Source organism: Quercus suber, unplaced genomic scaffold (assembly GCF_002906115.3).
Source record: "Quercus suber isolate HL8 unplaced genomic scaffold, Cork oak 2.0 scaffold_24, whole genome shotgun sequence".
Lineage (NCBI taxonomy): Eukaryota > Viridiplantae > Streptophyta > Magnoliopsida > Fagales > Fagaceae > Quercus > Quercus suber.
This window is the reverse complement of record NW_027069489.1, coordinates 1,968,823-1,984,314: the sequence shown is the minus strand read 5'-3', so window position 1 is coordinate 1,984,314 and position 15,492 is coordinate 1,968,823. Positions and strand designations below refer to the sequence as shown.

General features: G+C 34.2%; 2 protein-coding genes across 2 annotated transcripts; both read right to left on the bottom strand.

Moving 5' to 3' along the window:
• Nucleotides 1-1,565: 1,565 nt before the first annotated feature.
• LOC112010860 (FBD-associated F-box protein At5g56370) lies at nucleotides 1,566-2,255 on the bottom strand. The gene has a single exon (XM_024043230.2). The coding sequence runs from the start codon at nucleotides 2,253-2,255 to the stop codon at nucleotides 1,566-1,568; it is 690 nt and encodes a 229-aa protein (XP_023898998.2).
• A 4,373-nt stretch (nucleotides 2,256-6,628) lies between these two features.
• On the bottom strand, nucleotides 6,629-13,231 carry LOC112010859 (F-box/FBD/LRR-repeat protein At5g56420). The gene is made up of 4 exons (XM_024043229.2): nucleotides 13,120-13,231; nucleotides 11,640-12,599; nucleotides 7,169-7,333; nucleotides 6,629-7,064 (listed from the first exon to the last, which is right to left on the bottom strand). The coding sequence occupies exons 2-4, from the start codon at nucleotides 12,537-12,539 to the stop codon at nucleotides 6,768-6,770; spliced, it is 1,362 nt and encodes a 453-aa protein (XP_023898997.2). The 5' UTR covers nucleotides 12,540-12,599; nucleotides 13,120-13,231; the 3' UTR covers nucleotides 6,629-6,767.
• Nucleotides 13,232-15,492: the final 2,261 nt, after the last annotated feature.

Sequence of the window (15,492 nt, the reverse complement as noted above, 5' to 3'; positions counted from 1 at the left end):
TTTTTTTTTTCTTTTTTGGGATTGTGATGAATAAGTTTGAGAGGAGGGCTGAGCTGAGCAGTAAAAAGAGTCTAAAGAGACGAAGGTCTAGTGCTTAAATAAGAGAAGAAAACTCACAAGGTAGTCACCAAGTTCCAAATCCTGAAATTTGATAATAAAATATGCTAAGTGATTTGTTTTAGAAAGCAAGAAGAAAGAAAAAATTGGTTAGGATTTTTTTTTTTTTCCCGAACTAGAGGACTGATGTTGAGTTTTGGGGGCTGGTAGGCGGTACTAGTGGGAAGTGAAAGTGTATCACAGAAGGGGAAAAAAAAAAAAAAAAGGATTCCGTGGGTGGGTTTTTGAGATGGAGAAAGTGAAATTTTATTGTTTTTGTGTTTGGATTTTGAGTATTTAAATATAGGTGGGCCAACTTTTTGTTTTATTTGGAGTATAAGAGGCCTAAAACTAAAGCTAGAAGAATAGAGGCCTAAAACTAAAACTGGGAGAATAGAGGCCTAAAACTAAAGGCTTTTAGCTAGGAGAATAAGAAGATATGGGGGGGCCGGATGTCAAACATTGGGGGGGCCTAATCAATTTTCTTACATACTCTAATGGATTTTTTTTTTTTTTTTTTTTTCTCAACTCAAAATATACATGTAATAAATTTATAGTTGAGCTTTTTTCAAATTTTGGAAATTCCATTACAAGTATGGATTGCCTTGTAATGTGTTATAAATCAAGTGAATGAAAGATATAGCCATTTGACGTTTGATGTTGTGGATGTAGGTCTTAATGACTGCACCATTATAATCTCTTTTGTTCTTCCTTTCTGAATTTCTCTTTTATGTTCAATAATATTCCAAGTTTTAAATGGCATATTAAACTTTTATATGGGATTTTGGCTTAGATACCAACAAAGGCAGTGGCTTGTAAGCAAAAGTTAAGAATTTTTTTTTTTTTATTACTATATGATGAAATGTTTGTTCAAGTGTTAAACATAGTGTTTAAACTTAGGTAAGTTTTATTCGCATATAATTAATTGTTCAGGACTCAGGGATCAAGACTCATTATGTGTAAAATTTCCTCATCCATAAGAATATTCTTCAAACATGCATCACGAGATTCAAAACTCAACAAACATGAAAGCACAAAATGCTATTCTGACATTAGCCTCAACCTTTAATCAGTTACCTTTTCCAATTTAATGTAAATGATACATAATTACGCAAGCAATGCAAAGGAGGAATTAAACACTTGATACAGTTAAAAATAAAAAATAAAAATAAACAAAAGAAAACAATAAACAAGCTTATAAAGAGAGAAGAAAGCCTACCTCAACAGCATAGAATGCAAGTGTTAGTTTTTTTACACTAGAGAACCCAGTAAGAAGCATATACATGTGGTGGGCAATTTGTCTTTTTCTCTCATTAAATCAACTAGAAAAAACTGATGCCTCTACAAGTGAGGGTGAGTTGCGTACATGGTATTCATTGTAGAATTCACCAAGATAACAAAAGTATTTGAGGCTAACTCCAGAAATCATGACCTTACAACCATTTTCATCATTCTGATTTTCCCTATCTTCAACTATACGAGTTGAAAGAAGCTTTGGAGCAGAAATACTCACAACCTTTAAGATTCACCCAGTAGCAATTCTCTAATTCCAACTCCTCAAGGACTGGCAGCCCAGAAAAAAGCTTCTCGGTTGAGTGCTCTTTCGTAAATGTAACATAGCTAAAATTTAAGTTCTTGAGATTTGTGAAGCAAATTGTAGGAGGAAGTTTGAGGATACAAGGCATTTCAAGTTGTAACTCTGTCAGTGTCATACAAGTAAACAAGCTATGAGGCAATGAAAATGGTTCTCTGAGATTGTAAAGGCCAATATACAGCTGTTGAACATTACGCCTTACTGCGGCAGAGATCCACGCACTTACATGAGATGCATCACGTAGCACATCACAAGAGAGACTGAATTTATTTATATCAGACGAGTCGCGAAGAAGAAGCACTCTTTCCACAAAATTCATGAATTGATTTCTCTTAGCCAGCCCCGACCCTTTAAAATCAAGATTGGGAATGGAGGTCCAGAGGTATTCCCACCTCTTGCAAAGTACGCTAGTCCTAATAGCACCTTTTGTTGGAAGTAGGGATAGGATGTATCGAAGAATCTCCTCCAGTAAATTATGTAAGCATTTGATGTTCCTGTCAACAACGTCTTGTTCTTCATTTAGCTTCGGTTTTTTGGGTTGTTGAGTAAGACCACTTCCATCCATAGTTTGAACAATTCCTAATATAATAAATACAGTATTAAGAACATAGTGAGATACAAATAGTCAGCCAAAAATATAATGGCTTGTTTGGAAGTTTAGAGAGGGAGGAGAGTAGAGGGGAGTAGAGGGAAGGGGAGTAGTGGGGAGGAGAGTAGAGGAGAATGATTCACCTCCACCTTATTTGGATGTTTTTAAAATTAGTAAGGGGGAAGGGAGTAATTAGTCCTTCCCCTTGTGTAATTTTGTTAATATAATAAGGGTAAATTAGGTAATTTACTTGGTTAATAGTTTATGTACTCTACTCCCCCTCCAAATCTCTCCAATTTGGGGGAATTAAAATTGGGGGGCTAGAGGGAGTCTAAACCCCTCCAAACTCCCCCAAACCCCTCCCCCTCATTCTTTAAAAAACTTCCAAACAAGGTAATTGCATTACTCTCCCTCCCTCTACTCTACTCCCCCTCCTTTTTTAAACATCCAAACATGCCATAAGTTTCTTATAAGTTACTTCACAAACGTATGGCCAACCTTAACTAATCTGTCCAGAATCCATAGTTGACCCCAAAATTTTAGAACTAAGGCTTTGTTTGTTGTTGTTGTAGCTATGAACATGAACTATTCCAGAAAGTATAATGTTTACATTTTAACATTATTACCCCATTAAATTTTCAATTTTTTTTTCCTAGGTCTTGTTTACATTTCTAACATTATTACCAAAATCAAGAAAAGAACGGATATTCCAAAAAAAAAACCATGTATTTTGATTGTAACAATTTTTTATCTTTAGGCCAAATTTGGATCAATTGAAAATTCCAATGCACTAAGAACACAAGATAATCACTGAACAAGAACTATAATACTAGTATATAAAGATGGCAAAGAAATGAGTAGATAATTACCGTTTGTGCCACTGGCAGGAACCAAAACGACGTCGGTGGAGTGGAGTGGCGTTTCAGTGTTTGATGTGAGAAGAAAAGAAAGCAGAGGGGGTTTTTGGTTTGGAGGGAAACAAGGTAGAGAATTCCCTCCAAATTGACGGTGAAATGGGTTTTAAAACGACAGCGTTTGGGGGAGAAGATGTGATGGACCTGGGCTTGTCATAGTCGGCTGACAATTCAGGCCCACTTGGATTTTTTTTTTTTTTGATAGGAAGCCCACTTGGATTTTATTCACTCAACTCAAGGATGATTTAGTTCTTGTCTTTTTTTTTTTTTTCGGCTGAATAATATATGTTTTTTTTTTTTTTAATAAGTAAATAGTGAGAGAAGTGGGAGATGAGTTCAAACCACAAATATGAGGTGCTTTAAAGGATGTTATTATTGTTGGGCTATCATATATATGCAGGGGCGTAGTTAGGATTTTTTATATGGGGGGGCCGATTTTTGTCAACGATGATTATCATCATTGTATGGATAGCCTATATATTTAGGTTGATATGGACCTTCTTTAAAATAAGCTCGTTGGATTTCATCTTGTTTGTTGATAGGAAATTCACATATTTGTTTACGTGATCCTAGATCACGATCTATCTCTTCAGATTGAATTCTTGAACATTTGGAGGGGTGTTCATCAGGCATTGAAATATCAACATTTATTTCTACAGCCACAGGTGTCCTAAATTTTGAATTGCTAACATCTTTTTCCTTTAAAAATGCATCAATTGTTTTTCATTTGATCATAATTTTTTTAGCTTTAAGAATATGACTCAAAAATTAACCTAAAAAGAATTTAAAAAATAAAATCTTAATTAGAAATTGTTACTTAATTATATGGATGTTATACATATTCAAGAAAAAAAAATAAAATTTCCACTATAATTTAAACAGTCAGCCCATCATCATTCCTATTATTCAAATTTTCCTATATTTTAATTTTTTTTTTAATTAAGAATAACCCCTCAAACAAAAGCAAAAATTAAACACACAAGTACACGACATAAACCAAACAATTTAACAACACTCACTGCCACATGATATCTAACTAATCAAAAATAGTTAATAAATCAAAAAAAATTTACCTAAGGAACTTTATCTTCACAAAGTGCAAACTTTATCTTCCCTTCAAGACTCATCACAAATAACCTCCCCATGCCCATGCCTTCAATCATATATTTCTCTAAAAATCTATGAAAAATTAAAGATCATGTCAATATTTAAGTGTAGATAATTGAGAAAAAAAAAACACTAAAAAGAGATGAAGCGAAAACTGAAAACTCACCCTCTGGCTAGGCCCCTGCTCTAGATGATTTATTTTAAGAAAGCAAGAAGAAAGAAAATAATGGTTAGTTTTTTTTTTTTTCTTTTTTTGGGATTGTGATGAATAAGTTTGAGAGGAGGGCTAAGCTGAGCAGTAAAAAGAGTCTAAAGAGATGAAGGTCTAGTGCTTAAATAAGAGAAGAAAACTCACAAGGTAGTCACCAAGTTCCAAATCCTGAAATTTGATAATAAAATATGCTGAGTGATTTGTTTTAGAAAGCAAGAAGAAAGAAAAAATTGGTTAGGATTTTTTTTTTCCCGAACTAGAGGACTAATGTTGAGTTTTGGGGGCTAGTAGGCGGTACTAGTGGGAAGTGAAAGTGTATCACAGAAGGGGAAAAAAAAAAAAAAGGATTCCGTGGGTGGGTTTTTGAGATGGAGAAAGTGAAATTTTATTGTTTTTGTGTTTGGATTTTGAGTATTTAAATGTAAGTGGGCCAACTTTTTGTTTTATTTGGAGTATAAGAGGCCTAAAACTAAAACTGGGAGAATAGAGGCCTAAAACTAAAGGCTTTTAGCTGGGAGAATAAGGAGATATGGGGGGGCCGGATGTCAAACATTGGGGGGGCCTAATCAATTTTCTTACATACTCTAATGGATTTTTTTTTTTTTTTTTTTTTTTGGCAGGGGCCACAACCCCCCCAAGGGACAACGTGGCTCCTCCCCTGTATATATGCATTCTATTAAGGCAAAATTAGAAAGAGTCCAAACAAAAAATGAATGCAAAATGATCTAACTTTTTAAATTATCATCAATAATAACTTATTGGGGAGGAAATTTTTTTTTTTTAGGGATGTTAGGGGGAATTAATCATCCTATATAGTTATCCAGCATGTGAGGGAATGACTTTTAAGAGATGCTATTTATGATTGCATGGAATATGTGGCATAATCGAAATGCAACTCGACATGGGAGCCCACAACAATCTGCGAATCTGATAGTGCAGAGAGCTCGAGTTGCTCGATAAATTTCAAACAACAAACCACTCTATTTCTTAGCTGAAGGAAGACGTGCAGGAAATCTGGGCAGCTCCAATTGCACCTAGCTACAAGGTGAATGTGGATGGGGTGGTTTTTGGCAATCTCGCCAAGCTAGGATGGGTGTTGTGATCTGAGACTATGAAGGTAATAGCAGCTTTAAGCAAACAAATTCACTAGCCGTTGGGACCCTTGGAGATTGAAGCAAAAACAATGGAGGTTGGGGTTTCGTTTGCTTGGGATGTGGGTATAAGGGAAGTGATCTTTGAATGTGACTCCAAGATTGTATTTGATGCTCTTTTGGGGTTATGTACACCACCTATGATTATCTCAAATATCTTGGCCAGGGTATCTCTTAAGTTTCAGGATTTTCGATTAGCTAAAGTGTCTCATGTTAGGCATCAAGGCAATAGGCCAGCTCATATATTGTCAAAGCATGCCAAAGATATAGTAAATAGTGATAATTTTGTAACATGGATAAAAGAAAATCCATCGATGATTGAGTCAGTTATTGCTCATGATGTATTGAATTTATCTTCATTTTAATAAAATCATAAGTTTCTTATAAAAAAAAAACTTATATGCATATGTCTCTCACAATATGTGGGTTCTACATGTGTATACCCAAATTGCCAAATTGCCTAACCTGGAAGATCCCTAGCTGCACAGACAAAGACAATGTTGCCTAAATGGTCACTGCATACTCAGCAAGCCTAAAACTCTAGCGTCAATATTCAACATAAAGCAGTAATAGAAAGAAGAATTTTAAAGAACTGATTTATAGGTATTCCCATATCACATAGATCTCACTACATGTGCATGGAGTTTACTTATTGTTACTATGATAGTGTGCCCTCTCAAATGGGCGTTCATTTGTCATGTCTTCATGCTAATAACTAGTAGCCTAAATTGAAACCAAATATATTTTATCACCAATAATACAAAGAAAGCTAGAAAGTCAAAAGGAAATTGTTCATAACTTCCTACTCATTACCCCATCTTCTCAATTAGATCATATGATAGTCGTATTTTCTTCCTTTTAGTAGCTAGAATTTATTCCATCTGTTTTAGCTTCATAACTAGTAGGTACTGTACTACACATATATTGAGTGTAAGCTTATAGATTGGACAATTAAAAACTATATTATCAATTAACAAAAAAGAACATTACATAATAGCAAGTTATATGGGTACGTAGAAGGCCAAGACAGGAAAAAAGGGAATTTAGTTTTTGAAGTTCGAAGTATAATGAAATAGGAATTAATGGCTTTTCTAGAGGTAAAACCTCAAGAAAGGTACAAATCAAAAACCAATTCACAATGTTTTGACCCTCTGGGTAGCTTTAATAACTGTTCGTGAACCTTCTTCAGCTTCTCTAAGTCCTTTGCAAAATGATGTGAACAGGTTATGACCATTTTGTCCAAGACCACTGCATTCTTGAGCAAAATCTTTACAGCAGATAGCTCCTTCTCGTCTCCCTTATAATTACAAACTTCAATGCAATTGAGCTGTGACAAGAAACATGGCGGCACTGGATCCAGTATTCTATCATTCCTTTCATAATCTGAGGATAGATTGATCTCCTAAATTATCATTACAAAGTGAATGTTTTAACCATCACGGTAAATCAGAATAACAATATAGAACACACACATGATAATAAACAACGTAGTGCTAGTGAAGTTACCCCATAAAACTCCATTGTCTTAAGACACGGAGATTTTTGCAAAATCTTCAACAGTGCTACACTGTCAAGATTAACCAGCGATTCATCGAATGCCAAATACTCCAAGTTTTTGAAGATAGGCATATGAGGTAGGAGTTCTACAACTTCTACTGCACATGTTAAAGCCTACGAACAGCAATGCGTTATAATTAAGAGACTTTCTGTAGCAAGAATACAAGAAGATAACTGCATTTATAACAGCATGCAAATATGGATGCTGGATTAATGAATACTAAATAAGCAACAAGAAGAAAAAATTAGAATTAAACAAGAACTTAAGTAATTTCCAATCACGTACTGATGTAGGTATTTGGCTCAAAGTGGTAAGGATTGGATGAGGTCAGGATAAGTCGTTCATTGTGCGTATGAATAAGTTAGATAAGAATAAGGATGAGCATGAAGTTACTATATAAGTATAGTTCAAATTGTCAGAAAAACTGTTTCTGTTCTACAGCTCTACCAGACTAGGAAATACTTATCTTACTCTTTTGTATATATTGCCAAATGTATCAACAGAGAACGGTAAATATTTTAACAGCCTTTTCCAATAGTTGTCTAAGACTAAGACATTCATGATATCAGAGCCATTAGAGTCAATTGGTCACAATTCTTCTTGATAACCAGTTTCACCCTTATTAATGGCTACTACTCCATCTTCCACACCGCAGTATCCTTACCTGCCAACTTTGAATATTGGGAACTATTTTCTCTTAAGCTGACTCAAACAAATTTAAAACAGCAACAACAAAGCCTTAGACCTAAAATTTAGGAGTCAACTATGGATCCTTAACAAATTAGTTAGGATCGGCCACATGTATTCTTTTCTTCCATTCTATTTATCTAAAGTCGTACTCTTTGTTACTTCCTTAATTGACATCATTTTTTATTACTTCTACTAATGTAATTTTTGGTCATACTTTACCTTTTTTCGTTCCCTCAACTTAGATCACCTAATCCTCTCTTACTGGTGCATTAGTCTCTCTCCTCTCAAAATAATCAAACAAGTGAACCTCCTATCTTTCATCAACTAGGGTATACCTATCTTTAAGCAGATTTTCCCATTTTAAATCTTATTTTTCCGTGCATTTCCACCCTTATTTCAGCTACTCATATTTTATAAATATGTTGCTTCTTAACAGCCCTATATTTGGTACCATAAAGCATAGATGGTCATATAACAGTCTTCTAAAATTTTCTCTTTAACTTAATAGGTATTCTTTTTTTTTTTTTTTGATAAATAATGGAATTGTATTAAAAGAGAAAAACCAGGTATACCAGGGGTGTATATGAAAAACAGTACATCAAACACTTAAATTACAAAGTTCAAGCATTTCTAAAAAATTAGAACAAGGAAAAAGTTTAAAAGGAAAAAGATTAAAAGACGAACTCCACTCCAGGTAAGAAAAAGGAGAGATTTAAGATCCGAAATACACCGTTCCTTCCCTTAAAAGCATCTTGAGTTCCGTTTTCGCCTAATACACCATAGGACACAATGAGGAACAGCCCTCCATAAATCAATGCTCCAATGCCCACCAAAGGAACCTTGCCGACTCGAAAATAAGTCAAAAACAATATGCGGCCCAAAGGAGACCAAAAAGGGTCCACACCATAGACCATAACTCATAGGCAATAGAACAATAAAGAAGAAGATGATTCACCGATTCCCCACTCTTTTTACACATATAGCACCAACCAATAATTGCAACACCCTTATACCATAAGTTCTCAAGAGTCAAAATCTTACCTAAAGTGGCAATCCAAGAGAAGAAAGCAACCCTAGGAGGGATCTTTGAACGCCACACAAATTTCCAAGGGAAAGAAGTTATAGGAGTAGAGGAAAGGGAGACATAGAACTCACTCACTTTAAAATACTTATTCCTGTCGGACCGTGTGCCTTACCGATCCATCCAACGACCAATTGGTGAAAGATGAGAGGGCACAAATTTTTTATAGCATTTGATCGCAGACCAAGCCCATTGGTATTAGAGCGAATTGTGAAATCCCTCATAATTCCCAAATAGATATTCTATGATCACACAATACTCTTGATGTGCTTCTCCACTTCATCCACTCTGTTTTTATCCTATGATTCACATCATCTTCAATTTCTCCATCTTTATTAATTATTAGTCCAAGATATTGAAAGTTGTCGCTCTTTAGTGTTTCTTGACCAAAGTTCAATTTCTACTTTTATTAAACTTACATTCCATGTACTATGTTTTAGTCCTTCATAATTGAAAGTCTTTAGATTCTAAAGTGTCTCACCAAATTTCTAACTTGGCATTAACTCTATTTCTAGTTTCATTCATTAAAATTATATCATCTACAAAAAGCATAGACCAAGAGACTTCCTCTTGGATTGATTTAGTGAGTTCATCATGTAGAGTCATCATCGACTCTAGAGTATTAGGCCTAAAATTTTCCTATGTTTTGCATGTGTGACAATAGGTGAACAGTTCAAGACAAAGAAGTGCTCCTTTCTTGACTTTTCTTTTACCATTTTTTCTACTCTTTTAACTAGTTTGGCAAGTGAATTTAGGATGTTGTTTCCTTGCTTGTCTCCTTAGTGTGGTAGTTGTTCTCTATATAAGGCTAACTAAGGATTGTATCAATTCATCCAAGAAGTGAGTAGTATTCAAGAAGAAGTGATATAGCTATCCAAGAATAAGAAGTGAGACAGCAAATAAGTGTAAGGAGAAAAGCAGTGAGTAAACAATTAGGAGTACGGGTGCATGTAGCAAAGTGTGAAATGTTATAAGCATCAATAAAACTTCTTTTTATTGATAACTCCTTTGTGTATTCTATTTGAGTGTGGTGAGATTTATCACAAAGTATTTGATAAGATATTTTCTTTTTTAATGTTAAATTTATTTTGCTAAGACTTTCACCACAGCAAATCTCCACACATCCATCACCAGTGCAAAGAGATAATGCCACATTAGAAAGGCAAATAAAAAAAAAAACTATAATCATTCATCTAATTTGCCAGACCAAAAATGAAATGATTAAATAATTTAATCACAAAATGAAAAACTTATTTGGAATTAAAGGGAAAATGGGATCATTTTAATTTAGAAAGAATTTTATTTGAAAGTATTGACACCTTCCACACATTGAAGATAAATTAAAGGAATCGATTGTCACAAGCCTAGGAGTAAATCAATGAATTGGAGAAATCAATTATATTGATATAAAATTCAACTTCAAAACATACACGAAATTGATAATTGACTTATTTTCAAATTATGTAAATCTCATTATACATATGGGTTCCCTTAAGACTTACTATCAACATAGTGATTAAAAGAAGTCACCATCAGGCTTTTGGTGTTGTGGATGTAGGTCTTAGTGACCAAAAAAATGTTAATCTCTTATGTTATTTCTTTCTCATATTTTCTTTATATTAATACTTCAAATTAGTTCATGCCAAAATTCACCTTTATTGACTAATTTTCTTGTACTCCCAAAAAAAAAGTTTTATTTTTTTATGTATAATTCCATAACTGGGGGAGGAAGGATTGAACCCTAAACGTTTTTGTCGAAAATACTAGAAAGTGTTAGCTAGTTGAGCTACCAAACTCTTGACAAAAAGAAGTACAATAATTTCATAAGACAGCTCCAAGCTTTGGGTTCAATTTCTGCAAGTTGTGTATTTCATCAAAGATTAATCCACAACTTGAGGGGTTATTGGAAAGTATCACTTTCTACCAAGTGAAGATGAAATCAGAAGATTGATTGCTAGAAGTAAATCAAGGGGTTGGGGAAATCAATCATCTTGATCTGAAATTCCAACTCAACTCAATAAATTAATAGTTGACCTAGTTTCAAACTCCATTATAAATATGGATTGCCATGTAATGTCTTATAAATCAAGTGAATGAAAGATGGTGATTTGACTTTTGATGTTGTACATGTAGGTCATAATGACTGAACCATGTTAATCTCTTTTGTTCTTCCTTTCTTAATATCTCTTTATGTTCAATAATATTCCAAAGTTTTGACAGGAATATTGAATTTTTAAATGGGAGTTTGGCTTAGATTTACCCACTAAGGCAGTGGCTTGTAAGCAAAAGTTAAAACAGTTCTGAATATTATATGAAGAAATATTTTTGTTAAGTGTTAAAAAAAGCGTTTCAAGCTTAGGTAAGTTACTGCATATAATTAATTGGTCACGATTCAAGACTCATTATGCGTGGTAAAATTTCCTCGTATATAAGAATATTCTTCAAACATGTGTCACAAGACTCAGAACTCAACAAACATGAAAGCCCAAAATGCTATTCTGACATTAGCTTCAACCTTTAGTCGGTTACCTTTTCCAATTTGATATAAATGATACATATTTGTGAAGGCAATGCATACAATTAAAAATAAAAAATAAAATAAAACAAAAACAAAAAAGACAACCTTATAAAGAGAGAAGAAAGCATACCTTAAGAGCACAGTCTGCAAGTATTAGTTCTTTTACTCTGTAGAGCCCTGTAAGAAGAACATACATGCGGTGGGCAACTTGCCTTTGTCTCTGAAGAGACCAACCAACAACAATTGTTGCATTTACAAGTGAGGATGAGTTGTATACACGGTATTCATTGTAGAATTCACCAAAATAATAAAATACATTGAGATTAACTCCAGAAATCATGACCTGACAACCCTTTTCATCATTCTGATTTTCTGTATCTTCGGTTATGCCAATATAAAGAAGTTTTGGAGCAGAAATACTCACAACCTTAATATTCACCCAGTTGCAATACTCTAATTCCAACTCCTCAAGGACTGGCAGTCCAGAAAAAAGCTTCTGGGTTAAGTACTCATTGGAAAATGTAACATATCTAATAATTAAGCTCTTGAGATTTGTGAAACAAACTGTAGGAGGAAGTTTAGGGATACCATATATTTCAAGCTCTAGCTCTGTCAATGTCACACATTTAAACAAGCTATGAGGTAATGAAAATGGTTCTTCAAAGTGGTAAAGGGTAAGATACAACTTTTGAACATTACGCCTTACTGCAGTGGAGATCCACGCACTAACATGAGATGCATCATATAGCACTTGACAAGAGAGACTGAATCTTTTTATATCAGTTGAGTCACGAAGAAGAAGCACTCTTTCCACATAATTCATGAAAAGTATTCTCTTATCAGGCTTATCATGATCCATTTTACCAAAATCAAGATTGGGAATGGACGTCCATAGGTATTCCCACCTCTTACAGAGTATGCGTTCTAATAGCATCTCTTGTAGGAAGTAAGGATAGGATGTATCGAAGAATCTCCTCCGGTAAATTATGTAAGCATTTGATGTTCCTGTCAACAATGTATAGTTCTTCATTTAGCTTCTGCTTTTTGGGTTGTTGAGTAAGACCACTTTCATCCATAGTTTGAACAATTCCTAATATAAAAAAAATGCTTTATCAGATACCATATTAAGAACATAGTGAGATACAAATAGTCAGCTAAAAATATAAGTTTTTTATAAGTTACTTCACAAACATATAGCCGACCTTAACTAATCTGTCGAGAATCCATAGTCGACCCCAAAATTTTGGGACTGAGGCTTGTTTGTTGTTATAACAATAAATAAATATAAGCTATTCCAACAAGTATAAAGTTTTGGAATCTTGACTAAACTGACCTATCACTACACACAATCACCACCATTAAATTTTCCATTTCATTTTCCCTACTGGGCCTTATTTACATTTCTAACATTACCAAAATCAAGATAAGAATAGATATTCCAAAACCATGTATTTCACTATTTTGAATGTAACAGTTTTTTTTAATTATCTTTTGGCCAAATTTGGATCAATTGAAAACTTCCATGCACTAAGCTCACAAGACAATCGCTGAACAAGAACTATATATTACTAGTATATAAAGATGATAGAAAGTAATGGGTAGATAATTACCGTTTGCGCCACTGGCACGAACCAAAACGACGGCGCTTTGGTGGGTGGACTGGCTTTTCAGTGTTTGATGTGAGAAAAAGAAAGCAGAGAGGGTTTGTGTGTGGTGGGAAACAAGGTAAAGAATTTAGAATTCCCTCCAAAATTGTGTTTTTTTTTTTTTTTTTTCGGTGTTAAACAGGCAGCGTTTGGGGGAAGATATGATGGACCTGGGCTTGTCAAAGTTGACGGACAATTCAGGCCCACTTAGATTTCTTCACTCAAGATGATTCAATTGCATTAGCCTAAACTAACTACAAACTATGTTTTCCTCGCCAAATCCTCAAAAGAGTTTAGCTTATCTCCAACACTTTTTTCACTGAATATTTTTTTTTTATTTTAAATATACAATCACAAGCGATAGTGAATTTTAATTCTATCTCTTATTTAGTTAGTGAGTAATATGACAAGTTCTCATTAAAACAAAAAGAAATTCTAGTTAAAAAATACCGGATATAAGCCGAACTCTTTTCAAAATTTACGATCGCCACCTTAAGAACCATTATTTGCTTCAAATTTTGTTTTCACTTCCCATAACTCAAAACTTAAAAAATTGAGTTAGAGGTACCCAAATTAAGAACAAGTTTTAGGGGGTTTCAAGTTATAGAAACTAAGATATTGTGGCATTCTTGTAAATCTTTGCAATTGTGTGGGACTTGTGGTCAAGACCTATTTCCATCAAGTCAGACCACAACACACTCTCCCAGCGACTCTCACACCCTTTCTTCCTTCTCATTACTCTTACTCTAGCCTTTACTCCACATCCCCAAACCACACCCCCCCTCACCATTACATTTCATTTGACCTTCCTCCTCTCAGTCCTCTAAACATTTCTTCTTTTGCATCTTAATAATAGCACCTACCCATCCAAAGCTCTCAGTGTCTAGGTTCTCCCATCAAGCCCCTACATACCTTTCAATCACTCATCTCTCTCAACTGCTTTATTTTCTGTCCCTCATCTCTCTCAGCTATTTTTTTTTTTTAATAGTTAACTGGTGAGAGATGAGTTAAAACCACAATATATGAGGCAATTTAAAGGATGTTATTACTGTTCGGTTAACACACACACACACACACACACACACACATATATATATATATATATATTAAGGTGAAATTAGAAACAATCCAAACAAAAATGATTGCAACATGATCTAACTTCTTAAATTACCATCAATAAAAGTCTCTTTTTGCTTATTATCAGCATCAATAACAAATTATTGGGGAAGAAATTAATCATCTTATTTAGTGATTATGGGTAATTCTACTGTACCCCTTTTTTTTGAGTATGGTACCTACTAGAAGGCAACATGCTATACCAGGTTCCCAAAACATCACATTTGATGATACCATCCTCACATTGTGTAATAATAACATCACATGTGACTATACTTTTGTCACATTTGGTGGTTCCTTTTTTTTTTCTTACATTTGATGATATCCTTTTCACATTGTGCAGTACCAACATCACATGTGATTGTATTTTTGTCACATTCAATGGTTCCCTTATTTTTTCTTACATTTAATGGTATCATCCTCATCAGATGAGATTGTACTTTTATCACATTCGATAGTTCCCTTTTTTTTTCTCACATTTGATGATTCTATTGTCACATTAGGCAGTACTAACATCACATTTGATTGTACTTTTCTCACATTCAGTGGTAATTTAATTTTTTTCCTCACATTTGACAGTTCAATTGTCACATTGGGCAGTACCAACATCACATATGATTATACTTTTGTCACATTCGATTGTTCCCTTATTTTTTTTATCACATTTGTTGGTTCTATTGTCACATTGGGCAGTACTAACATCACATTTAACCATACTTTTGCCACATTCGGTTGTACTCGTATTTTTTTCTCACATTTGATAGTACCTGTTAGGTTCTAAATGTTTAGAACAATTGGCAAATCGTGAACACAAACTTGTCTAAATATAGATCTTAGAGTCTATAGGTTTTATTAGACAATACTCAAGGTGATTCAAGTCAAGATTCAAGAACATACAAGCTGCAGGAAGAAGACTTCATATTCTGCCTGGTTCGATCGATCGAAGAACAGGCTCGATCAATCGAAAATCGTATCTGCAGAATTTTAAGTCGGCCCAAACAGCAGCTTAAGCCTATTAAGGATTAGGGTTTCAGATCTACTTCTCCCACTATATAAAGGGAACCCTAAGCCACGTTTTTTAGAGCTTTTGAGAGAGAGAGAAGAGTGTGCCTCTTTTGTATCTAGGGTTTTGTACCCAATCCTCTCTAAGCCTTTGTTGCTCATATTTGTGGTTTGTGTGAATCTTTTGTTAGATCTTTGAGGGGCTTTCCTTCACATAAA

Bases quoted from the DNA above. Each gene is read 5' to 3' on its own strand.
- LOC112010860 (XM_024043230.2), bottom strand. From the start codon at position 2,255: ATGGATGGAAGTGGTCTTACTCAACAACCCAAAAAACCGAAGCTAAAT.
- LOC112010859 (XM_024043229.2), bottom strand. From the start codon at position 12,539: ATGAAGAACTATACATTGTTGACAGGAACATCAAATGCTTACATAATT. The intron at 7,334-11,639 runs GTATGCTTTCTT...TGCTGTTCGTAG, and splicing joins TTGCAGACTGTGCTCTTAAG to GCTTTAACATGTGCAGTAGA. The intron at 7,065-7,168 runs GTAACTTCACTA...ATGATAATTTAG, and splicing joins AGACAATGGAGTTTTATGGG to GAGATCAATCTATCCTCAGA.